The sequence below is a fragment of the Grampus griseus genome (assembly GCF_964374135.1).
Source record: "Grampus griseus genome assembly, chromosome: 1".
Lineage (NCBI taxonomy): Eukaryota > Metazoa > Chordata > Mammalia > Artiodactyla > Delphinidae > Grampus > Grampus griseus.
In genome coordinates, this window is record NC_139017.1 from 126,196,040 (window position 1) to 126,223,374 (window position 27,335).

Genomic DNA, 27,335 nt, shown 5'->3' on the forward strand with positions numbered 1-27,335 from the left:
TGATGCTGAGCAGTGGTGCTCTTCTTAAGTACATACGTAGAATCAGTGTCCTTTTCTTTCTTCCGTATTCCAAAGGCCTTCCTTGTACGTTTTTTCAATCCTGTGGGAAAACAACAAAAGGTCAAAAAATCTATTTTCTATTTGAAAGTTCCTAGCAACATGCAAGTGAACATATTTTTAAAGTTGCAATATATTAGTTAAATTGGAACGTTCAAAAACCCGTGAAAGTTTCTTCATGTGTATGCATGTGTGTGTGTACATGTGCATAGGATTCATTACTGTTTTTCAACAGATGTTTATCAAGGACATGGCACTGTAAGTTCTTAGCCCTATGAGCAATGTAAGAATATTAAAAAAAAAATGGAAAGGAGATCAGGACAAAGTACAATAAAGTAGGCAAGCTTTTCTTAGACTATTGTTAGCCATCGCCCAAATTGGCGCTGTGCCAAGAAACCCCATCACAGACTTAGAAGAACAGTAATTTCCAGGGTAGGCGGATTCTGGACACTAGGATAGTTCCAAGACAGAGATTATGTAAACCATACGAAACAGCCACATTGGCCTGACACTTCTTTGTATCCCATATTCCCAGTTCATCTTTTTCTACTTCCTCAATTCAGTGGCTATACTGGATTCTCTGAACATCCCCAATATCTGTTCTCCTGTATCTCTTTTCTCTTTATGTGGTCCTTGCCACTGGCTGAAATGCTTTTCCTGTTTTGTTGATATTTACAACTTCCATATGTGCCTTCACAGCCCAGTCAAATGCCCCCTCCTCTGTGAGGGCCTCTCAATCTTAGTGCTGTCAGAACTGACTATCCTGTGCTCCCCCAAATGTTGCTGTTATATGTATTACAATATATCAAAGCATTCCACTTATTAGTTCCTACGTCAGTTTCCCTCATAGACTGTAAGCCTTTCTAGGACAGAGGCCAAGGATACCCTTGGTATGTCCTCTACGCCAAGTAGAGGAACCAGATAATATTTGTTGATTTAAGATGTTTTCCAGGAAGCATCATTCAGGTGGTATTGGGGTAAGAAGTCTCCTTTTCTTCCATCCTGGACAAACCAAGCCTACTCTTGTATCTTCTATTCTTCTCCTGTCAAGGCTCTGTCAGGGATTCCTATCTCCCACGTGTGCTGTAATTACATATGTGGCTTGTGTGTTTCTCATGTTAGTCAGTATTATTCAAATATACCAATGCCTATATAGTCAAAACCTTAGACTTGTTACTGGTGGTTTGGAACTTCATCCTGACAAATTAGAGCTGGAAAAGTCACTGACGTTCAGGATTTGTTTGGCACTACCAGGTGGATCAAGGGGAAAAACACTGACAAAATCAGAGATTTGATGACATCTTTTTTTAAAACATGTGAGTCAGCCCAGACCACTCAGATGATCTGAGTCATTCATTATCTGGCTCTTAGGATACTACTCAAATATAATCTCCAAAATGCCTCGGTTTGTCTAATTTTGTATTTGAATAGTCATTCCATTTAAGATGTTTAGGTCTTTAAAATGTCAATGTTTGTTTAAAAAAAAATCTCCTCCCACATTAAGCTATTCTCCATTACCCTCCACGTGAAGAGTTTATAGAAAACTTATTGACATTTAAAACTACCCACCCATAATATTTAGGAACACCTTCTCTCTGTTCATTTTTAATTTTGATTGTGAAAAACTTCTTTCTTCTCACCTGTAATTGCCTTATCTCCTTATAGGGACAAAATATTGTAGTTAAAATCATTTTCCTCCTATAATTGTTCTTGGGCTTCAAGTCTCTTACTTGGCTTCTCCATGCTTCTAATTCAGCTTTGGAGTCACAATGAATGCTATATTCACCAGTCACTACTGGTTTTTATAGAATTATAAACCAAATGCTATTATTATCTTATGTTTTCAAATTACTCTATTTTCTGCAACTTGACCATGAGACAAGAGATAGCATGCCCTACCAAACAGATGAGAAAATACAGACAAATTCCAGTAATTCTTGTATTAAATTAGTAACAGAGCAGGCAATAGTAATTTTCCATAGACTCTGTCCTGTTTTTGACCACCAAACTTGGATAATAGCCAACATGAACTAGGTCATGAACGTCACGAGTTGTCCATTTTCCAGTGAAAAGTGCCCTGGATCAGGCTTCAGGAGACAGAGTCCATTCCCAGCATCATTTCTAATTGTGTAGATGAGTATGAGTTACATTCTTTTTGTATTTCCATCTCTCAGTGTACAACAAATCAGCCAGTAATAAGGAATGAAAGAATTTGCATATGTTCACAAAATGCAATGCCATTCTGTAGTTTTAGTTTCACTGAAAGTCATATTTCCCATATGTAAAATACATTCCCATATATGGAACATAAATAGGAATACACTAGAGATGTGACATTCCAGAAAAACAAAACTAATCGAATTATTGCATAAGAAAAAACACTGAAGACTTTTCCCCCTTGAAAGGTGGAAAGATATGAGAAGTTTATAAGAGTATGAAGAAAACTCTGAAAGACTAAAACAAAGTTATGAAATATAAAAGTTATTCGTATCTTAACAGCTTTTTGAGAAGACCCAGGAAGAAACAGTCATACCAACCATGTTAAAAGTGAATGGAGAGGTGTGGTCAAGTCTTTTGAGAGTTTATTTAAAAATATTCAAAGAAATTCTTCAGAAGAGAGCAAGGACAGTCAAAAATCTTACAGGAGTAACAAGTTTAAGACACTGTGTCTGGTAAAATGATAAGCTTAAAAAACAGTATATCCAATGATTTTTCACTTCTGACTCCAATATAGTGTAATTGTTTTTAGGCTGGGTCATGAATTTTTGTCAACTATTTCTTTACCAAAAATAGGAGGGAAAAAAAATCAAGTGTCTTTGAGAAATGAAGTAAATAACTTTTCCCTTGCCAATATCAAAACAAAGAGATCTAAAGAGAAAGAATTTTAAGGTCCTGATGATCTGGGGCTAGAACAGTTTTCTTCCAAGCTATGGAATTGAGAACATCCTCCTGTGTGCATGCAGAACTGGGTCGGAAGTCTGGCCTGTGCCTCTTAGCGTCCCTTCACCTAATTTAGATTCTTTTAGCTTCCATCGGTATTATGAGAGAAGCTAGCAAAGTCTGGGAACAACAACAACAACAAAATTAAAAACAGACTGAGCTTTAAGAGGGTAGGAGAGCTTATTTCAAAATAGGTAGTCCTGGATATGATATTACAAGATAGTGAAATAAAGAAACATGCAGAAACTGACAATAGTGACAGCACAAATATATATAGTAATATTTGTAGCTATCATTACTGAGGTCCTACCTATGGGCCAGGTACCAGCTGCTTTGCATATGTTGACTCATTTAATTTTCTTACAAACCTTGTGAAAAAGTAGGAGATGTTTTCTTTGCAAATGATGAGCCTGAGGGTTCACCTGAGTTAGGTTTTATTTATCATCATCTCTAGGGAGGAAATTGGAGGCTCCTTCTCCCTCCATGGATCCCCAAAGTACCTCTGGACTCTGTCCTAGGTTCCTTTACACTCTCTCCCTGGGGCAATTTCATTCACTCACATGGTTTTATTTTCCATCTGTATGCAGATGAACCCTAAATCCATAGGTCAGATCCAGTACTATCTCATGAGCTTCTGGATATACAGCACTTCTTCTCATGCTCAAACTTCTACAAAGAGACATCAGGTTTCTTTGAAAGCCTTTAGGTGCCTATATATATACATATATATATATATATATATACATATATGTAATCAAACCTCTAAAGGTATGTCCAATTGATTAGTTTACAATTATTTTCTGAATAAAATCTCCCTTAAAATGAAATAGTTCTCCATGAACTAATGAATGGATAAACAAAATGTGATGTACCCATACAATGGCATATTATGCAGTCATTAAAAGGAATGTGATACTGACACATGCTACAACATGCATGAACCTTGAAAACATTATGCTAAGTGAAAGAAGCCAGATACAAAGAACCACCTATTGCATGAGTCCATTTATGTGAAATATCTGGAGTAGGCAAATTCACTGATACAGAAAGCAGAGTAGAGGTTGCCAGGGGTGGAGTAGAGGGGAAATGAGGAGTGACTGCCTAATTGGTACAGAGTTTCCTTTTGGGATGATATAAAAGTTCTGGAACTGGATAGTGGTGATGGTTGCCCAACACTGAGAATGTACTGAATACACTTAAACATAGCCAAAATGGTAAATTTTGTCGTTTGTATTTTATCACAATAAAAAAGAAACAGAATAGCTCAAGCCAGATTATTCTGTGACCAGAGGGAATAAAGATAGGAGGGAGTGAAAAAGAAAAGAAAGAGACAAGGAAAATTGGCTTAAAAGTTTGGAATCTTTTTTTTTCCTTTTTATTTATTCTTTTGTAAAGTTGTCAAATATTTAGTTAAGAAACTGGGAGCTATATAGTCACAAATCTGTGTTCATGATGACCTTCACCATCGTGAAAGTGATATGTCCGCAAGAATTTACAACTACAACAACCCTCCAGCTTTTCTCTCTCACATAATAGCTGTTTACAAAAAGCTTGTCATAAACACATTTTTATGTAATGTTCCTTTCAGCTTTTCTCATCAGATTACAATGTTATGTTAATCCCTACTAGACGGTAAGCTCTGTGAAGTCAGCCACTCTACTATGTAGATGCCTGTCTTTATTTTCACTGCCCCATAGTGTTTCACGAATAGAACATTCCTTAAAGTGAGTTACTCAATTGTGTTAAAACAGAGGCATTATTTCTCACCTTCTTTTCAGACTGCAAGTCAGGCCATTGGAAGCTTATGAAATCAATTTGTTAGGGTGAAACTTCCATTCGAAAATAAAGTAGAAGAGAAAAACTAAGTGTGCATTGCCTGTAGAAAGGATGAAGACTGCATCATGAAATTCTTGGCCTCAGCTGTGTGGGTGGTGAGTGTCTGCAAACTGGGTGACCATGTAAAATATCTTTCTTATGATAACTCCAAAAAGTTTGAAAGTCTTTTAAAAAAATAAACCTTTCTTTTAAAAGTCTTTTAAATTTAAAACACAAATTACTGTGTTCACTATGTTTTTCTCTGAAATGTCTCCTAACTAATTAAAAAATAAAGATACCTTCCTGACTTTGAGTATACAACTCCACAGGTGAGGAAGAAATAATACAGCAAAAATTTACCTTTATCAATTTCCTTCTCTCCCAAGTGTAACTGTTCTATAGAGGTTCACTAAGCAAACACTAAATTCTAAATTTGAGCCTTTAAATGTTACAATGAAAACAGAATTTGTCAGAGGGATCCTCCAAAACAGAAAATTTAGCCTCTATACTATATACTAATTTTAGGTAAAACATCAAAATCTGATACTCAAAAGAAATACAGAGTTTTTGCTTGGTTGGTTTCACATCTTCTATTTCTTAAAATTACAATTGAAATATTTTTCCCTAAAAATGAAGGCTAGTTCTATAGATGGACAGATTGAGATAACAGTCCTGGAGTTGAGTCCAAAACAGAAGAAATCAAGGTGTGAGCATCCTGTAGGCAGGAGCTGAGGACCAAACTCACAGAAGATTCTGCTGGCCTTCACAAGACGCTCTCCTGCCACATAGGAGTGAACATGGAGAGTCCTGCCAATACCTCCTCTTTTCTCTCCTTGTCCTGAATTCCTACCATTCCACTGCTAGCTGGTAAGACAACAAGAAGAGGTCAAAGGTAGACTGGTCACCATCCTATCAGCATGTTGGCAGCAAACTGGTTTATCTCCAAGATAACTTAAAGGGACTGGGATGGGAAGAGATGTGGCACTATATTTTATTACCTTCCTCACTCATGTCACGGTCTTACACACTGCTTTCACTAACAGCTCTTTATTATGGTGTTAAACCCTCCATATAAGCATTTTGCATTTAAAATTGATGAAAAGGTGTCACTTTTGCAGATCATGTTCCTGGGGTGTACTTGATCCTTCTTCCCACTCCTCTACAAACAGTGCTTTTGAGCAGAGCTTGAACCAGTCATGGCCTGGGCACAGAGCTGGCTCTCAGAGTGACCTAGAGCTTTGGAAGAAAGAGGAAAGGGTGGCAGTGACAGCTGTTTAGGGTCAGTATGCAAGACACAGTTCACAGAGGAATGCAAACAATCTTCTCGTGTATCTCCTCCAGAAGCATGAAGATGCCCCTCCCAGATACAGAGCAGGAGGCGTGGTGGAAGGGAGCAGAAGGACTGCTTTCTTTGGACTCCAAAGATCTGGAATCAAATCTTTTTTTTTTTTTTTTTTGCGGTACGCGGACCTCTCGCTGTTGTGGCCTCTCCCGCTGCGGAGCACAGGCTCCGGACGCGCAGGCTCAGCGGCCATGGCTCATGGGCCCAGCTGCTCTGCGGCATGTGGGATCTTCCCGGACCGGGGCACAAACCCGTGTCCCCTGAATCGGCAGGCAGACTCTCAACGAGTGCGCCACCAGGGAAGCCCTGGAATCAAATCTTAATTGGACCTCTTACTGGCTGTCATTTGCAGCAAAACGTATAGAGAATCTGAGAGGCACTGCGTTACTTTCAATGTAAGATTCATATCCTCCCAGGACATGAGGTTTGGAGGAATAGCCTCAGTTTTTCTCTCTATAATCCCTAGGAATGAGGGGAAGGCAGCGCTGGTTCACTGAATCCCTCATACGTGTCACGCACTATGCTAAGCATTTTCACAAACTAACACTTTCAACAAGCCCAGACGGTATAACTAACCCCTACTTTATGGATTAAGAAATAAACTCAAAGTGATTAAGTTCCTTTTCCAAGATCACCAAACAAACAAGTTAGATAAGACCAAGATTTTGAGCCAGGTCTGTATGCCTCCAAGCCAAGCGACTTATCGGGTAGTCCCGATGCTTCTCTTGGTACCCAGGGCCATGCCTAGTACACGGTGGACACACTTTCCATGTTTGTCTTAACACCTTTTTAAAAAGCCACTGAATGTTTGTATAATAATTAAAAGAAAAACCAAGTGACTTTTCTGGATGTTTGCAATCTACATTCCATTGATGTTTAGTGTTTGAATATTTATTTGTATGTATGGAGGTATCAGGGAAAGAGAAGGAGCCCTAAGCTGCATAGGGTGGACCTATCTGACAGCATGTGCATTGAGGGAGGGGTGTGGGGTGACCTCACCACATTTTTAGGTGAAGAATGTATACAGTGGCACATTGAAAAGCTAAATTTAGCCCAAAACACACATCATGAATAAAAACCAATAGATGTAATTTGTTAAGTACTTAAGATGTTTCAGGAAATTCATCAGGAACTTCCTTATCTTAGCACAACACAACCTTATAAAGCAGGAGCTATTATTATTGTATTGATTACATACCATGGGGCATGAGGAGTGACTGGTGTCAGGTCACACAGGTGGCAATTGACGGACCACATTTCTTTTTTTTATATTCATGGTTATAGTTTATTACAGAAAGGCTTATTACAAATTAAAATCAGCAAAGGAAAAAGGATGCTTAGAGCAGATTTCAGGAAAAAAACAAGTGCAAGCTTCCAGTTGTTCTCTCCTACTTTTGCATGGGTAGTGCTTAATTCTCCCCGTAGCAATGTATGACAACACATGTGAAGTGTTGCCGACCAGGAAAGCTCACGTAAGTTCAGAGTTTTTACTGGGGGTCAGCTCACATAGGCATGGAACACCTGCATGACTGACCTGAGGTTTTCAGTCTACAGTCCCCTAGATGTCAACTGATAAACCCAAAGCTTCAGGCATGCAAAGACAGATGCTCACCGCAAATCACACTGTTAGACTAAACTATCTGGTATGGCTGAAGGTTTCAGATATACAATGCCACTCTTATCAGGCACTTATCCAAGGGCTCCCTCGGAGTTTAGTTCCCAGCAGTTGGGACAGACCACATTTCAAAGTCCCCTCTGCCTAACTCCAGAGTCTATGCGCTTCAAGTCTTTGGAATATCCTTCTGTTGGTTGACAATTCGTCTTGCCTTCTTATCAAAAAACCCAAAAACCAAAAAAACCAAAACCTTGATTTTTTTTTTAATTGAGAAACATTTTTAGGGAAATTAGGCAGTATATTTGTTAAACACAAAGACTGTGTTTTGCATGTTTAAATCTTTTTGTGCTGCCCAGTGAATATAAGGAGACCCAATAAATGTTTGCTAAATGGATTATTTCTGTAATAAATGTAAATTTTCAAGCTTGAGTCTTCGTCAGCTTGGAGGGTTACTCAAAGGTGAATCACATGTAATGGAATTACTTATTTTCTGCAGGAACCCAGGCCAAACATTTGGTCTCAATAATAAAAAACAGGCAAATTTAATTGCCCTGGGCGTAATGCCACATATTGACAGCAACTCTCACTGGCAATGTCTATTAATTATAATGGCCACTGTATTTCTGTCAGGAAAGATTAAAATGCTTTGCGTATTAGCTCTTCCCCTAAGTTTTAAATATAGGTACTATAATCCAATTCAGATTCTTTGTCCTAAGAAGGTCTTACAGAAAAATGTAAGACCAGTTAAGATGAAGGCCACTCTCTCCCAAGATTTTTTATGATATTTATGATTTCCAGTGCCTAGACTATTGCCTAAGATATGGGGACGCTTAATAGAGGTGAGTACCAGGGAATATGAAAAGTCAAGTTCAGTGTCGAGCAGTACCTGGCACAGGGTAGTCACTTAACAAAGTTTGTTGGTTGCTCTACCCATTTCCAGATTGTTCAAAATTGGTATGCATGTGGTCTGAATGCTTTACTTTCATTTTTATGTGACTCAAAGGAAATCCAGGTGATCTTTGTACTTAGCACAGAGCCTCTTTACAATATGGTACCCCTTTATTCTGAGCTGAGCCTATTGGGGGAAATATGCATCTTAATGACACACTCCATTGGTGCTGGATTGCAAAAGAGGCTGATGTGGATGCCACCTTGAAATTCAGATTTGATATACGGGAGTGCAGGTTAGTGCGCTGAAATGGAGATGACCGTAAGACAATTAAGACTTCAAGGGCTAAAAATAGTAACAACTTTTTTTGTGTGTGTGGTATGCGGGCCTCTCACTGTTTTGGCCTCTCCCCTTGCGGAGCACAGGCTCCGGATGCGCAGGCTCAGCGGCCATGGCTCACGGGCCCAGGCGCTCCGCGGCATGTGGGATCTTCCCGGACCGGGGCACGAACCCGCGTCTCCTGCATCGGCAGGTGGACTCTCAACCACTGCGCCACCAGGGAAGCCCAAATAGTGACACCTTTTAAAGAAATATTTGATCTTTTGGAGACATGGTAGAAATGTTGAAAAGAAAATGGTCATGGAACAGGTTTGCCACAAGCGAACTTAGTATTTGCTATGCCAATATCAGTGCAATGAAGGAGTTGAGTGGGAATGGGAAGAATTTTAAGCAGGTGAACAACTTCTATTAAGCTTTAAATACAGTAACAAGATCCATGGGAAACATGCAGTTGTAAAAAAACGTAGGAGCTTTGAGCTCTGAAAAACTTTTGTTCAAATCCCATCTTCACTACCTCCTGGGGTAAGTTACATAACTTCTCTGACTCTTAGTTTTTTCAGCTATCTTAAAAGGTTTTTGTAAAGTTTAAATGGGTGTAAAAGCTTCGTATCATACATAAAATATATTGTGCATCATTTTATGCATATTTTTCTTGCTTTTCTTGAAGTTTTGATAGTTACAAAGCAACTAGAAATCAGCTATTTTAACAGATTACATAAAAGTAACTAAATGCCTGATTTCAGCACTTACAGCATCTCCCTAGCTCTATTCCTTTAGAAATAAAAATACAACATCAAAATTTGAAAATAATCAAATTTTCAAAATCTCAAGCTTCTCCTGGTTACAGCTATAAAAACAAAACCAAGATCAAGAAATGTAATTTACTAACATCTATCATAAAATATAAGTGGGGATTTAAAAACTCACAGTAAGAAATACAACAATCTCCTGAAGCAGGAAAATACATCATTGATGAAGCCTTTACTGTGTGCAAATCTACTCCAAACTTTAATCAGCTGGTCATCCCAGCATGATTTGAAAGTAAGCCAGTGTTACTTTTACTTGGGTTAGTGGTATATAGAATTTGTTTTCTGCTCCTACCAGGTAGGGAGAATAACACTTCAAACACTAGTGAAATTAATTTGACGTGTTCCTTGGGAACCTTGTTCTGTAAAATGGTTTTCCTCTTATTCTCTATTTCTCTCCCTCATTCTCTTTCCCCACATTCATTGATTCTCTTCTCTCCCCTCCATCTCCAGTCCCTCCCCAGCCTGACACTGACACGTAAACAGAACTGAAGTTAACGATCCTGCACAGAAGGATTCTGGTTTTCAGGCATAAACAAATCACCAAATCTCATTTCAGGCATAAACAGAAAAATTCACCAAATCTCATTTTCCAAACACTCCATTTTCAACAAGAAAATAAATCCAAAAGAAAGCAAACTGCACAACGACAGAAATGCTTTTCGTATGCTCTTGTCTTTTTATATTTCATCTGGAGAGGAAGGAGCAAGTCCTTTGGTCAAATTTCTAAATTGTTACGACATGTGGCATTTAGCGCTGTGAATTAAATTCTTCAAATGTGAATTTAAAAAAAAAAAGCTGGAACATGTCCTACAAAGAATCATTTTGGTTTAAGTCTAACCCACTACATGGAGGCAGAGAGGTGAGGAAAGGAAAGGAGATTTACATGGCATGGCTGACTCAATACATCACAGGTTATTAGCAAACCTTATTTACTGGGAATCCATGAAGTCTACTTTCTGAAATGGAATGGAAATGGTTTAAAAAGTTAAAAACATATAAACATTAAGTTGGTTTTTTTAAAAAGAAGATCAGTTATCAGAGAAACATACACAAAATAAGGGTTTAAAGGAACTAAATACAGAATTCGCATCTAAGTCCTTTTGAGAGGTCTCTGGAATGCATGTGGATTGATTCTGTTTGTAAGATTTATAATCTCATCATCATCATCATCCATCTATCTAGTCACCTGTCCTCTATACATTTGCCTGCCCACCCACTCACCCATCTATCCTTTGGCTATACATTTCAATAGGTAACAAAGTTCAATGTCATGAAATTATGCCTGTTGTATAATATAAATCTACCAAGTTGCAATGAAAATCTACTCTCCTTTAGTCTATTCTCATTGGAGGTAGAAAATATCAAGTCCATCCTCTTGGAAAATTAACCCTTGGTAGGCTTCTTGATTTATTAAGCCATGCCCTCAGCATCTTGGTAGACTAAACAGCCATGTTACTCTTCCCTTGCTTCATTTACCAATGTTATATTCCAATCACTTAAATTCATGTTTGTTACTCTACAAATGATCTCTGATTCTAGGTCTGCATATTTACCTAGGAAGCTCAGATGGCAATTTTCCCCATTACTGGTCAGTATTCTCTTCATCAGTTTCTCAGTGTTGGGCAGGGAGATAACTCTAGTCTTTTATTCAATGCCCAGAGTCATGCAAGCTCCTGTATTTGGGATCACTATCAGAAGATCTCATCTTCTCATTTGATGGTTGATAGAACAGGAACGTATTGGACGTCTATCATGTGCCAGGGCCTCTTCTGGACTAGAGATACAGTGTCTAATATGACTCTTGAATTATGTGAAATCAAAGATAAGTTACTGGGCTTCCCTGGTGGCGCAGTGGTTGGGAGTCCACCTGCCGATGCAGGGGACACGGGTTTGTGCCCCGGTCCGGGAAGATCCCACATGCCGCGGAGCGGCTGGGCCCGTGAGCCATGGCCGCTGAGCCTGCGTGTCCGGAGCCTGTGCTCCGCAATGGGAGAGGCCACAGCAGTGAGAGGTCCGCGTACCGCAAAAAAAAAAAAAAAAAAAAAGTAAAGTATCCAATCCAGTGTAAATGATAAGGTCTCTCTCTTCCCTTGTTTGCATGAAAAGGGGAGGAAAATCCATTTTCCCCAGCAAAACATCTAAGAGCATATTTTCCAATTTCTTCCTTTGGGTAGCATTAACTCTAAAATTCTATAAAATCTTGCTTATTTGCTTTTCAACAATCTATTAAGATAAGGACAAGTGTTTACACGAGGCATGGATAATCTAAACTGGAACTTCCTCCTTAGCCAGTTCCTTTGCCAGAGGTTCCCTCTCCATGGAAAATAGTACCATCATCCCTCAAGATGCTCCATCCAGAAATCTAAGAAGCTATCTGACTCCTTTCCCTCCCTCTCCACAGCCAATCGATCAGAGAGTGCTGTTAGCTTCTTATGTACATCCAGTCTGTTCACACAGGCTCCTTCCATCTCTGTCATCTTCAAGACACGGCCTCTAAGATTGTCGTGGAAGGGAAAGAAAGCATGAGGAAGTTACCTGGGATACTTTCTACCTCAGCCAGGAGGGACAGAGTTATGCTTATATACCACTGGCCAGAAGGGTTTGGGCTTATATACCATCTGGTCTCACCTAGATGTAAGAGATGCTGGAAAACAAAGTCCCTGGCTGTGAAGTCACTCCCCAGCAACAGCTCTGCGCTGTGGAAAGCAAGCTTGGCTCTTTGGGAGTCAGCTAGCTGTCTCTTCCAATCCCTATACACAAAAGCCGCACCTCCCATTTCACTCCTCTGCAGCTGAGAGCTCCAGTCCCACATAATTAATTGATTCTGCCACTTGCTACTTGTGTTACTGTCAATAAATTTATGCTTCTCTCGACCTCAGTATTCTCATCCACAAAATGGATCTTATCTCATAGGGTTGCTATGAAAACTAAATGAATCATGCATGTAAATTGTTTAGCAAATCAATGGCTTATCACAATTAATATTTTCTAGAAACTGAGTCTGGATATAAAATTCTTAAAATAATTCTTAAAATTGTTGGAATAAAAAAAAATCTATACTATGGTTTACTGAATTATCTTTTCATCATAAAGGTAATGGTTGAAGAAGACTTTGGAGATTTTTGTTTCCTTTTTTCCCCCCTAAAATCCCAGTTTAAGCAAAACATTCTTGTTCTTTGAAGAAGCTTTTAATAAGCCTCCATTAAAGAATTAAAAAGGGGAAATAACATGGCACAACTGATAGGCAGTTAAATCACAGAATATCAGGGTACAGATTAACTAATAGATAAGAAAAACTGAAGTGCTGGGAGACTAAAGCAACATGCCTCCAGCCACACAGAAAATTATAGAGAAGGCTGGATTCAAACCTTTGTCCCTTTACTTTAGTTCAATATACTTTACCATATTGCTTCATTATGTATGAGTGGGCATAGGTATGTGTGTGTATAAAAAAATAGCCTGGCGTTCCCTGGTGTTCCAGAGGTTAAGACTTCACACTTCCACTGCAGGTGGCACCAGTTCGATCCCCGGTGGGGGAACTAAGATCCCACATGCTGTGCAGTGCAGCCAAAAAGTTAAAAAATATATATATATATTTTTATATTTATATAAAAATATATATATAATAAAAAATATATATTTTATATATACATATATATAAAAAAGAGAGAGAAAGTACACAAACTATCTCCCATAGTGCTCTAGAATGTCAAGTAGTTTTAGGTTTGAATATAGTTTTTGTTTCTACTTCTATGCTAAATATATCTCATTACTTTCTAAATGTCTAGAACCGTGTCATGAATCCCTATTTGCTGAATAGCATTCCCCCAACAATCTGGGTCACAATTCCAGTGACACTAATACCATTTTAAGTGGAAATTTGGCATAGTGTTTTGACTAAATTTTCTGTTAAGTACTCTAAAAAGACTTTTCATTTCATGAGACTATAACCTCAAAGGCAGAAGGAAGTAAAAGGTGACTTTTATAATGATAAAAACAAAGCAAAACAGAAAAAAGTCATTAGAAATGGGGTTTGTAGAAACACCAAGATCCAAATGCTGAGTCTGAATTAAGCTAATTATGTGGTACTTTCCGCAAATGTATGTTTTTCTTCCTGGAACAGTCATGCTAACAAGAGTAATTCTATGCGAAATTCAAAAGTTTGCTAGCATCCTAGTCAGGCTGCCCCAGATATTTCTCCTCTGCAATGCATTTGAAAACCCCAAGTGACTGTAGTTCCTTCTTTTTTACAGCCACCTAAATACATGCCCACACTTGTTTCACCTCTGCCATTTTGCTTAATTAGAGCCCCCTCAGTGATTTCAGTGGAATTCAGTCTGCTCTGAAGTTACCAGAAGACAGATCTCCTTGCTTAGGTTGGCATTTCAGACATGGTCTATCATATTTCTCTAGTTTCATCTCTCACTATTACTTGTAAACACTCCGCTCTGCAACCGAATGAAAATTCTCCTCATTCCCTAAACAAGTGTGCACGTCTGTGGCGTATGTATTAGCTTCTATTTTGAGGACTCTCTCTTTGGACCACCTTCTCTTTAGGAGACAACCACAGGAACCCACCTATGCTCCAGCTGGTTCATAAATACCCCACCACACCTGCAGGAGGGTCTCCTTCAGAACTGATTTTTTTCTCTTGGGTTCTTCCAAAACTTAAGACTCCACAATAGAAATTATCAAATTTTGCCTCATATGTCAGTTTACAGTGTCTTTGCTCTTTTGGATCTTAGGCTGCATGAGGACAGGACTCACTTCTCATTCATCTTGGGCCCCATCGGTGAAGCTAATTCAGTGCCCTGCAATAATGTCAACTAAGTTAACTTTGATTGAATTGAGAAAAGGGTTCTAAGCCAAGCCAAGACTCAGGTGTCAAAAATGACCTTCTCTATCCCTGCTGGATATAAGCAAACAAATCAGGAGCTTTCAAGTTAAGTCTTCTTCCATCACTGAGAAAAGGAACTCCACTAAATACTTGCTAATCTTCATGTATACAAGCGTATGTATCATAAGTACAGCCAACATCCTAAAAAGCCAGCAGAGTTAATGAAGAAGTGAAATAAAGGTGAAAGAAGGTATACTAGTGTGTGTACACAAATAAGATGTACTAATACTTGTGTATACGGCACAGAAGAGATCCTCAGTTTTTCTCATTGTCTGTTCCCTCCTGTTTTAAGGACAGAGACAACAATCTTACTAATCTTCTTTTCCAGACCAGAAGGGCAGCAGCTAATTAGAAGGGGTCAAAGAGGCAAAGTTAAGCATAGGTAGCAATGGCAGCTGCCAGAGAGGAAATGGCACATCACACTCTTCAGAAAACGAGAGGGCTTTTATCATCAGGCTACCAGCCTGGCTTGTAACAACAGCGCCTGATAGCTTTGTTGAATTATAGCATAGGGCATTCCGTGGTATTCTGAACAATGATAAATATAAAAAGCACTTTTTAGTTGTGGTAAGTAGTTACAAAACTGTTACTTCTCACCATCAAAAATGGGTTAAATGATGTTTGATGATCTTTGCTTAAGAAATATAAGCAATATAAGAATATTGATATATCAGAATATATGTTACATATGTTAAATATATATTTATATATCTATAATATGCAAACATATTAAAATTTCACTTTTGATATCTCTAAAATGTAATATATATTACACATAAAATATATAATATTTTTCTCTCAGAAAATTAATTTCTGTGGGGTAAGACTGGCTAGTTTTAGGGTAGCATTTATTAAATGCCTGCCAGGTACTTTCATGCATTATCGCATTAAAATGCACAACACCACACTGTGCTGTAGGTCTAATCATCTCTGCTTGGCAGACAAGGAACACTTCTTCGAGGAGTTCCACAACTTGCTGACACGGCATGGATTGGAAGTGATGGGCTGCGGTCTCATTTAGGCTTGTCGGAACCCAAGGCCTGTGCTCTTGACCCATATGTACGTGTCTGCTGGGTGACTGGGGAGAGAGAGCAGGGTGCACACAGTGCCCTGACCGTGCACTTGCTGAAGGCACTCGGGAGACCCGGTGATTCTCCTCTCGCTCCCCCAGTTTCCTCTGCCAGCACTCCTGGGAATATCTGCTCTAGATGGTCTGCTACATTCTCTTGCTACCATTATTACAGAAAAAGATGCGTACATTCAGGAAAATGAAAAGCAATAGCAAGAACTAAGTCGGTGGTTGGCATGTAGGGATGAAACACTTCCCTTGCCACCAAGTCCTAATGTTTTGAGTAGGCTTCCCCTCTGAAGAAATTGAAGAGATTGATCAGGCATCTCTGTGATGGGGTGTCCCCTGGTGGGGGAGCATCCCTCTGGGCCTTTCAGGACTCCCCCATGATAGAACAGGTTCAGCTACACAATCAGAAGGCAAGGGAAAAAGAAGGGACTGGTTCTCTCTCTGAATTACCAGCTTTTATTTTAGCGATAGAGACAGTGACTTACTTTCTTCACTTACTCTCAGCCATCAGGTGCCGGCAAAACGTACCCTGCCACTGTGGTGCACCCTCCTTCACTCAGCTCTACTCAGCGGTAGACCGTGCTCGAAACAATCAGTCTGCTGCTTCACTGCTTAAGGGTACTCTCTAGGACTTAGCAGGTTTTATTTATAAGTAATGCATAGTCAAGGATGCTAGGCTACCTGGTCACTGTGTATAATAAAACTACAAGCCTTGGTCCCTCATCCTAAAGGAAATTGTCATTGGAGATAACCAAACAGTTAGTATTTTGTTTTGAAATATTGGAAATATGAGGAAATATGGGGAAAGTTCATGGTTAAAGGAAGGGTATTATAGACTCAAGCATGTTTCTTAAACAATTAAAACAGACCTTGGAATATCTGTTTGAATTCTGTTGAGGAAAAAATGTGATAAAAACCCCATAATAAGATAGTACAGTTCACAGAAACAATGCATGGCTCCAATCCTGTTTTCATCAGGGAGTATATTTGAGAATTCCGGGAAAAACATATTCATGAAAACGGTCTCTCTAGCTATAAAGAAATTTGGTCTTTTACTATGTAGCAGTGGCTCTTCACTTCTTTTTGGTCGCAGACTCCATTGAGAATCTAATAAAAGATAGGGATCCTCTCCACATAAGATATTGGCATAGACATCTATCTACCAACCTGTGCATATTATTCCTGCATTATAAACTGGCTAAATGTATCACGGACCTCAGGTTAAGCCCCTTCCTCTGTAGGAACTCATTTTCTTTTTGCATTAATGTGTAACAATAGCATATAATAAATGATCGTGGCCAAGACAACCCAGCAATGCCAAGCATTATGGTGAATCTTTGTCAGAAATTAAATGTTACTTAACACTTCAGAAGGCATCAGGGACTGAGTCAGGCTTAGAATTCAGTGTCTGTCCCTGGACCCATGATGATGGATGCTCTAAATTACAGTCCCTCAGCTGAGTCCTTTGTCATGTCTCACTCATGGAGCCTCCCTATTTTTCTTCTGGCTGGTCTAGTCATCCATCTGTTTCTATTACAAACAGCCACAGTGCTTTGGCTGGACCTGCAGCTTTCAAAACTGAGTAGAAGGAGGAAAGAAAACCCCAGAAGCTAAAGAGCTTGGTTATTAGCAATGATAAGGGAAGAAAAAAATAAACATAGTTCCTACTGTGTGTTAATTACAATGCTAGGCTCTCTCACTTATTTTATCTCATTTAATCTGTAAATCATTCCTGCTGGGTAGGTATTATTAATCCACTTTTTACATGCAGGTAAAAATCTAAGAGATTATGTGACTTGTGTAAGACACCATGGTTAATAAATTGCACTAATATTTAAATATATTTGTGTCTGACTCCAAGTCTAGTATTTTTCTACTATATAATGCTTTTAAAAGTACTTATTAAAAACATCTGAGATCTAACTCCATGCTTCCAGTATCTTGAAATTATCTATGTCTGAGAGACCTCAAAGCTTCCTCAGATGAAAAGTTATGCATGGAGGAAAAGGTGACGTACACCTCCTAGAACATTCAGGTGAATTCCAACACTAAGGTCACATGGTTTTCACTGAGACAAAGCAGTCGAAACCTTACCTGGAGGACTGGGTTTCCATCCAGGAGCATTCAGACTCATAATGCTTTTTCTCCCAAGATGTGGCTAATTGAACCACAGAGACAATCAGAGGTATCAGGCAGTCATGATGAAACTTCGTATCCTCTTTCCATTCACCCTCAGACACCAAATTAGCCTTCACCTGTATTTCCTTCTAGATTAAGAGTCAAAGCTTTTATGGACTGTCATGACAAGAATATCAGCTTGTTTTGGGCTATAAAGGGGTCATGAGTCATTGTTTTGCCCTATTTGTTAAGAACTCTGGGACACACCGGATAACACAGTAGTTTTGTAATATCTAGACTGATTGTCTCCCCCCACATCCCATTAAGAGACAGTCTGGTATAATGACTGTGTCCCTACTCTCCTTAAATTCATTTCAAGTGTCTAGGTTGAAAACAAAGCCACATTACAATTCTTTAGAGAGATGTCTTACAGAGGTGTCCCATCTCTTCACCTTCTTTGACAGCTTCCCATTTCTACGTCTCCTTTCATTTCTCTACCTCTTGGGCAAGGTAACTGAGATGAGGTAAACAGACAGTCTGGGGGGCCAATGTTTCCAGAAAGTCCTGCTCATGGAGTTCTACCTGGGGAACTACTGCCATAGAGTAACTGAATAGTCAGATAAGAAAGCCTTCAGATGATGTCTTCCAAAGCCATGCTTAGAATGGACCCTGGCTTCTCCCTTGGTATCAACCTCCTGTAACTCACCTGAAAACATCTGGCAAATGCTTATTGAGCACCTACTATATTCTGGACATCATTCTAGATATTGTTCTATGGAGATAAATAAGATAGAGCTTCTGCCTTTGTGGAGTACTGCTGAGTTAGAAAAAGCGATTCACAAGTATAAAATTTCAATAGAGCATATTTGGGTATGCTTATGTGCAGTAGTTAGAGTCTATGAGAGCAAATAAGAAAGGCACCCACCCCAACCTGGGGACTTAGAGAAGAGCTCCATCTGACATGCATAACATGAGTATCAAAAGATGAGTAAGAGTTAGTCTGGTGGAAACAAAAAAGTGGGATGAGCAAAAAATGGGGTCTGGACTGAGGAAACCACATAAACATAGGCACAGAAGGATGAAACAGATGACATGCATGGACAAGTAACAACAATTTGCTATCTGTTACTAAAACTAAGTAAAAAGGAGACAGTGACAGGAGATGGGGTTGGAAAGGCAGGTAGGGATCTGGTCATAGAGAGTCCTCTATGCCATACTAGGTAACTTGGACTTCATTCTGTAGGTTATTATGAAGCAAATGCAGGCTTTTAGCAATGCAGTTACATGCTTAGACTTGTATGTGGTGGAGAAGATGGATTAAGAAGGCAAGACCAGAAGTAGGGCGACCAGTTTAAAGATCTTTGCAACAATCTAGTCAGGAGATGTGATAGGGACCTGGGATTGAGCAGTGGTACAGGAATGAAGACCACAAAAGTGGATTAAAGAATTTATTTAGGAGATAAAATAGGAAAAACTTAGTGAATGACTGGATATTGGATTGAGGGGTGGGAAGAGCCCAAGATGACTCTAGTTAGAAATAAGGGGCTAAAGGTTGACTAGGGAAAACTCAAATGTCTCAAGAGTATACAAACAATCAGCTAACCCGTGGCTAATCCAATGCAATAATTTATACCTAGTTACATACCAGCGATTGTTTATGAATTAGATATTCATCACATCATTTTGATCCTCCCAACTGTCCCATGAGAAAAACACTACTTTGTTACAGATGAGGAAATGGGTTCAGGGAAAGTTAAATGGACTTGGTCAAGATCATATAACAAAGCAGTGGTTGAGAGAGCCTCAGACTTTCTAGATTTATACCAGTAACCTAGAAAATGATTTTCTTTTTAAGTTAAACTGTATAAAATTGTCCATATTTTACCATTTTGGCAATTTCATATGGTTCGACCCAACACTCTGGTACATTCTTCAGTGGAAGAATCTTGTGGTCTGAAACCTCCATGACAGAAATGCAGGCTTTTTCTTCAGTCATCCCACCAGAATCTTTCTGTTTCTGTACTTTAGTTGTTTTCCTCCACAGACTATTCTGCTACATTATGAGATGAAATTCAGAACCCTGGGAATAAGTCCAAGGAGTACGCTTTGGAGTCCTAGTACCTTCTCTGATCTGGAGAAGAATGGCTTTTTCCCCTTGCACTTGCCCTTCTCAGAAATCTCACCATATTTAGATCACCATCGAGTTTTCCGGGGACAGACTCTAGGTAACTCACGGGGTTCCCATGAAGGCCAAATAAGAGAATACATGTGAAGGGGATTCATAAACTATAAAGTGCTGTTTAACTCATAGTACTGTGTTGTTATTCTCTTGTCATAATGAAGTAAAAGGGAGGAAGACAAACATTTTAGTCAATATCCTTCAGACTCCTTTCTGATTCTGAGTATACGCACCTCAGCACATTCCAACATTCATCTGAGGTTCAAGCAGCTAGGCGATGATTATATCTAGCTACAGAAAATTAAAAAAGAAATACTCCATAGATACTTTTTTTATTAAGATACTGGAGGAGAGTTGGAAAGTGATTGTTTTTTCTATTTTATTTTTCTTTCCTTTCTAGACCTTACCTAAAATATTTTGCCTGAAGAGATTGGGTTTTCCTACCTTAAAAATTTATATCATCTTTTAGTAAAGGGTTTCTCAATGTGTTTCACAGCTCCAGTACCATGAGGTCTGTGTGACTGGTTCTTCTTATTCTTTTTCATGCATAGCTTTATACTTCAAATGCTCTATTAGAAGCCATACAAGTGAATATTCTAATTCCACTGCTTTCCTTTCAGTTTTTAAAATCTCCTTACTATGTCTTAAACCACTGAGAAAACATTAATTGCTCATCTTTAAAATGGAAATTGAACTCTTGTAGGCCACTAAGCAGAGACAGTCTCCGAATTCACTCACCCAGAGACTGTGGGGTTTGATATGTAAATCCTGCACAGGATGTGAGTTTATATATCATTCCTATTATTTATCCTATATTAGTAAATAAAAATCTTTACTTGAGAAGTACCATGAAAGAACTAAAAGTTTTTCCACAGTTAGACTGAAAAACCTTTAATACCCTCTCCTTAAAGGCTGAACACTCTATTCTCACCTCGTTTTCTAAGACAAACTGTTGTCAAATAGCATGAGCTTAAAATTTATCATGTATTTTAGGACTGATTCATTTAGGCTCCACCTACAATAAGGTGAATTTTCTCATATGTTTCTTCTGATATACATGTTTGTAAAAAGGGAGAAAACAAGTACACACACAAACAAATCCCACTGTTTTCCACAGACAATAACTATAGCTCATCATGTTATTTTATTTCAGAGAGGTCAGTTTTAATTTAGGACTTAATTTAATTATGTAACACTTTAAAACATTTATGTGAAACTTTTTTTTAAGATTTTTTTTTGATGGGGATCATTTTTAAAATCTTTATTGAATTTGTTACAATATTGCTTTTGTTTTATGTTTTGGGTTTTTTGGCTGCAAGGCATGTGGGATCTTAGCTCCCTGACCAGGGATCAAACCTGCACCCCTGCATTGGAAGGCAAAGTCTTAACCATTGGACCGCCAGGGGAGTTCCTATGTGAAACTTTTTTTTTAAGTTCTAGGAAATTTCCGATGTTACTATAAGCAAAATATTCAAACGCATTACAAGAAAATAATCTTTTTTTTTCACATCGTTATAATTAATCATTTTTAAGGTGAGCAAGGAGAGAACATGCAAATTAGGAGATAATCTGATGCTGCTTTCTGTTCTACACTTTGGCCATTTGGGTTTATTAGTTATGCTCAGTCTAAACACTGCAGTTGACTCTGGAATTTCAAAATTCAGAAAATCATTGATAATTTGCCCAGATTGGCAGGGAAAGCTGGGAGACCTCTATATTGGTGTCTTGCACCTAGAGGGCTTTTGGCTGTTTGGGGGGTTTCTTACACACACTATTTCATTTGTCCCCCATCACAACCATGACAAGGAGGCAGATCACAGACTCCTCTGGAGCAAGAACCTGGGGTTCATAAAGCCCAAATCAGAGAGTTCCAGTCATGTTCACACATGTGGGTCATGCAGGGAGATTTTAAAATGTTTACTTTACCAGATCTGGCTTCAGCGCTCAGGAATCTGGGGTTGAAGCCCACAGGAATTTATACATTAAAATATTTCCCAGGTGATTCTGCTGCAGTGAGTCCAAGGCTCAGTGTCTGGGAGGCTCAGGTCACAGGAGCAAAATCTAGGAACTCTCAAATCCTAAGGCAAGTTTCTGCGCCTCACCAGTGACCCAGCTTTGACTTTAAGTCCCTCTAGTAGAAAATCCCTGTGGTATGAGATGCAGAGATTCCAGTTTCTCCAGACCACTGCTTCTCAGCTCAGCCAAGTCTCCTCTATGTTCACCCGACACCAGGAGCTCCTTGGTCTGTACATAAAAGAATTACACAGGGGCTTCCCTGGTGGCACAGTGGTTGGGAGTCCGCCTGCCGATGCAGGGGACACGGGTTCGTGCCCCGGTCCGGGAAGATCCCACATGCCGTGGAGCGGCTGGGCCCGTGAGCATGGCCGCTGAGCCTGCGCGTCTGGAGCCTGTGCTCCGCAACGAGAGAGGCCACAGCAGTGAGAGGCCCGCGTACCGCAAAAAAAAAAAAAAAAAAAAAATTACACAGATACGCTTGGGACATGGCATCAGGAAGGTGAGATTTATAGAGGAAGGTGAGATTTACATATAATTAAAAATATTGTTTTACTAATATGACTATTATAAGGAAAGGCTCTATACATCAGAATGGAAGTTGAACTAGATCAGTATTTTTCAAACATCAAGCAATCATTCATTAGCGGGTCAGGAAATCAATTTACCAGGTTTTGACAAGCATTTAAAAAATGAAATAGAGTAGAAAATAGAGTAACTCTCACACAGAAAAAAATAGGGTTTTTTGTTTGCAAAATACTATACTTTTAATCTGTGTACATACATCCGTGTATAAATCTGGATGTAACATGTTTTTATTACTGTAGGGGTCAGGGTAAAGTGTTTTTTTGAAAACACTAGACTAGATCATTTAGCTTCATTCCAGTTATAGATACACACACACACACACACACACACAATCAAAAAAACAAGCCAAAAAAAAAAAAACTGACAAAAATAGTGGAAAGAGAACTCTGTATGAGTTTTACTAAAGAAGTATAAAAGTTGCTTTTACTTCTTTTGCACAGGACCAACATTGGTGCTCTTGAAGCCCAAGCACCCCCTTTGTGTTCATGTTGGGGAGACTTTTTCTCTGCCAGGGAAAGGTGGGGACACTAAATCACCATGAATTGTCAACAGTAAGAGTCTCAGGGAATAAGCCTTCACATGCAAATAGTGTTTGCTGTGCACTATTCCAGGACGCTAGGTACTGCAGAAGGGCTTTAGAAAGTCATCCGGCCTAAATAATTCCTGCTTCAAAAAACAAAGAAAGAAAGAAAAACATCAAGGAAATATCAGTGGAATTAACAATCAAAATGACAGTCAGTTCAAGAAGCATTTAAGTGAGGATCTGTCCTTGCTGCCTGGGCTTGGGAAGGCAAAAAAACAGATAGCAGGAGACCTTGACACGTCATATTGTATTGACAATACCGATACCACATACTGATATCATCAAATGTGTTGTTTGATAGAAAACTCTATCAAATTGACCAAGTGCAGGAAGGAATTGAGGGGGGAAAGACCAGAGGCCTGAGGACCAAATGGAAGGGATTTTACAATGATCCAAGTAAGAGACAATGATGCCAATGACAGGTGGAATGGGGGAGCGAAAATTGGCAGGACCTTATCATTGAATGCAGGCAGAGGATGGACTTTTAGATTTCTATTATAGTGCCTAGAATAAATAATGATACCATGTGTTGTCCATGTGTTTAAGAAGAAAACAAGAGAATAAGTTTAAGGAGAAGTTGAGATTATAAACCTGTTAACTTTCAGATGCCAGAGGGATATGCAAATTGAAATATCCAGTTGGCATCTGGGCATAGCACTCTGAGCTCAGGGATAAGAATGTCAGAATATAAGTAGTGCTTGGACCATCATGGTAGCTGACAGCCAATCCTGAAACCCTGCTAGTCTTCACAACAACCATGGGAGATAGGCCATATAATCCTTAATTAAGAAATGGAAAATCTGAGGCCCAGAGAGGTACATTAGCTTGCCAAGGTCCCACAGTAGTGGCGGAGTAGAACTCCAATCCAAGTCTGACGTCCAAACCTAAACTCTTTCCACTATGCCATGATGCCTCTTGAGAAGAAAGTTAGGGAAAGATCTGAGCCCTGGGGGATATTTATATTTGAAAGGTTGACATAGAAGGAAGAGCTGTTTGCTCTGTCACAGTGAAAAACTGATGTTTCTGCAGCCCTTCTGCTACAAAAAGAAGGTTACAAATGTGACAATGTCCGCCTGGATTTCTTAATATAATATCTGAAACATTTTTGCAGTAAAATGTAAGAATGAAGCTAACTCTCTTTGAGCAGCTACTATACACTAAGCATTGTTCTCTATACGAGATTAAGTAATCTCAGCTAATTCTTAACCCTCTCTAAAATATGACATTATTAACGATCTTTTATAGATGAGAAAATCAAAGCTTAGGGGAATTAAAAAGCTCACTGAAAAAAAAAGACACAGATAGATGGTATTCTAGCTCATGACTGTCAGGCTCTAATGGCCACGCACTTTCCACTTTCCACCATACCTTGTGGACTTCCAGATGAGGCATTAGTAAAATCATGAGATCAGTCACGTGAGCAAGTTCAAGTTGGGGAAGTTGGTCCTTAATGCGTTTTTTTTTTTTTTTTTTTTTTTTTAGATGTTGGGGGTAGGAGTTTATTAATTCATTTATTTATTTTTGCTGTGTTGCGTCTTCGTTTCTGTGCGAGGGCTTTCTCTAGTTGTGGCAAACGGGGGCCGCTCTCCATCGCGGTGCGCAGGCCTATCACTATCGCGGCCTCTCTTATTGCGGAGCACAGGCTCCAGACGCGCAGGCTCAGTAGCTGTGGCTCACGGGCCTAGTTGCTCCGTGGCATGTGGGATCTTCCCAGACCAGGGCTCGAACCCGTGTCCCCTGCATTAGCAGGCAGATTCTCAACCACTGTGCCACCAGGGAAGCCCCTTAATGCCTTTTCAAAAATTACTTTTAATAACATTTAAATTCTTCTCACTGATTTACTTTAAAATGCAATTTCCAGTTAGGTCCTAATATAAATCCAGCCCACTTATTACTGTCCTATTCAGTGACAGTTAGCATTCATAGTTATCCCCCTGAAGGGCAGCAAGATTCTGGAGTAGGTCTTCCTGTGTCGGGCTTCTTATCTATTCTAAACTATTCTCTACACTATGGGCAGAGAGGTTTTTCAAGTCTGCAAATCTGATTATGGCTTCCCCCAGGCTAAAATCTGTCAGTGCTTTACCCCACAAATCCATCCCCTTGCATGGTGTACGAGACCATTTGCCATGACAATCTCATCTACTCACTGGCTTTCTCTCCTGCTGCCCTCTCTGAGCCACACCACAGCCCAGAATACTAAACTACTTGCATCCTCCCTAACAATGTGCTATTTCAGCTCCTGGTTTCTGAGCACACTCTTCTTTCTGCTTTGAATTCTCTTTCTCAACATGTTCACGCAGCAAAACTCCTACTAGAGCTTCAGGTTAAAACCTAATCATACCTCCTCTGTAAAGGTTGCCTTGGTAGCATCATCTAGACAGAACCAATAACTCTTTTCTTGCTGCAACAATCAGAACTTGTGAATGTCTATTATTATTATTGCCTTATGATTAATGTCTTATTATTGCAACTACCTCATGAGTATGAGTTTCCATTTTTATGACTTCCATTTATAGGACGGGGTCTCATGCTTGCTTTGCCTTTGCATCTCCAGTTTCTAGCAGAATGATTGGCACATAATATATATTTGATAAATATCTGAGCAAATGAAAGCTATCCAAATCAAAGGAAGATTAAATCTTAGATAGAAATTTCTTGTCTAGATGTGAGTCATAGTCACACCACTTTGTAATGAATCTATTTTAGAAAATTAAACTTTTGTAAGTTTATTGAAGTGCGCCCAAGGCACAAAGACTGACTGTTTAACATGCTGCTCATAAGGCTGCATGTTAAATGCCACTAAACAAAAAGCAAAGCAAAAGCTCACCGAAGCTCGCTAAAGCTGTGTTTTAAAATACCCATTACAATAGACGTCAATGTGTCAAATCTTGTAAAAGTTCTAGCATTCATTGGACCTTGGGTTTTAATACTGCCTGCCCCTCTGGGCTAAAAAGATGGTATCAGGGATAATTTCTGTGAGGGCTGATGGGAAAATCCAGACTCTCTTCAGTGTTAAATTGGAGCTCGGCAGGTTGAAAATAGATCCCAAGTGTCCAATTCCCTGAAAGACAGAATCAACCATTTAGCTACAGGAAACCCGAGGAGAGGACATCATCCTCTGAAAGACCTCAGGGTCTCCTTGGTAACAGGAGCTGAAAGTTGTTTTAATATTGTTTTAGTGTTTATTCAGACCAAACTCAAATCCTCATGCCATAATACCGTGTACATTTTCCTCACATACTCAAAATCAAGTGGGGCAGTGATTAAATCAGCACACATATTCCTGTCGTTAAATAAGACATGGAGAATGGAAGTCTACCTCTTTATTCCGTAAATTCAAACCTGGAAGGAAGAAGACAAATGAGGATAGGGAGAGAAAGCATGGCTTTGTGAAAGGCGTCCTGGGAGGAGAATCAGGACACCAGGATTTTGTTTCAGTTTTGTCTCTAATTTCCTATGAATTTTCAGGCAAATCACTTAGCTCTGCAGCCTTAGTCACTTACCAGCCATTTAGATGGACAAGTCCCCCAAACTCCGTTAAGTCTCAATTACTTTGGGTGTAAAATTAGGCCGATTATACCTACCTTATGAGATTTCATGAGGAATAAACAAGAGAACATGGATGAAGTATGTTTCCCAATGCCCAAGTTCATTTGATGTCTAAGTAATATTTTCACAAAATAGAAATACCTAACAGCTCTGTTCATTAGTAGTTAGGTACAAATAACTTGATGAGTATTTTCAAGTCCTTAGCAACTTAGTAATTGTTTGAAAAAAAGATACGTATACACTGAAAGAAAAAAATTAACAATTTTATTATATTTGTAAATAACCACAATTACTTACTAACAGAATGTGTGCTCTTGCTGGAACACTGCCTCCTTCATTTCCTGTTCCACAAAGATTTTCATTCTTTACTTGCTTTTTGTCACAGTAACTATCTAAAACCCAGCTTTGCGAAGATATGAAGTCATCTGAAGGAAGGTAGCATGGTCTAAGGTTGAAAATGTGAAGTACCTTATGCTCATTCAGCATCTGACAGATATTATTGTGTTCCCCTTGAAAATTTAAAG

The 27,335-nt window shown here is 39.1% G+C and overlaps 1 protein-coding gene across 1 annotated transcript in view; it reads right to left on the reverse strand.

The window, feature by feature from the left end:
* Positions 1–27,335, reverse strand: part of SGIP1 (SH3GL interacting endocytic adaptor 1) — a 209,902-nt gene that overhangs the window by 112,591 nt on the left and 69,976 nt on the right. The window contains exon 3 of the mRNA XM_082667976.1: positions 37–100. Coding sequence (XP_082524102.1) covers positions 37–100 — 64 coding nt within the window. The remainder of the gene's footprint in view (positions 1–36; positions 101–27,335) is intronic.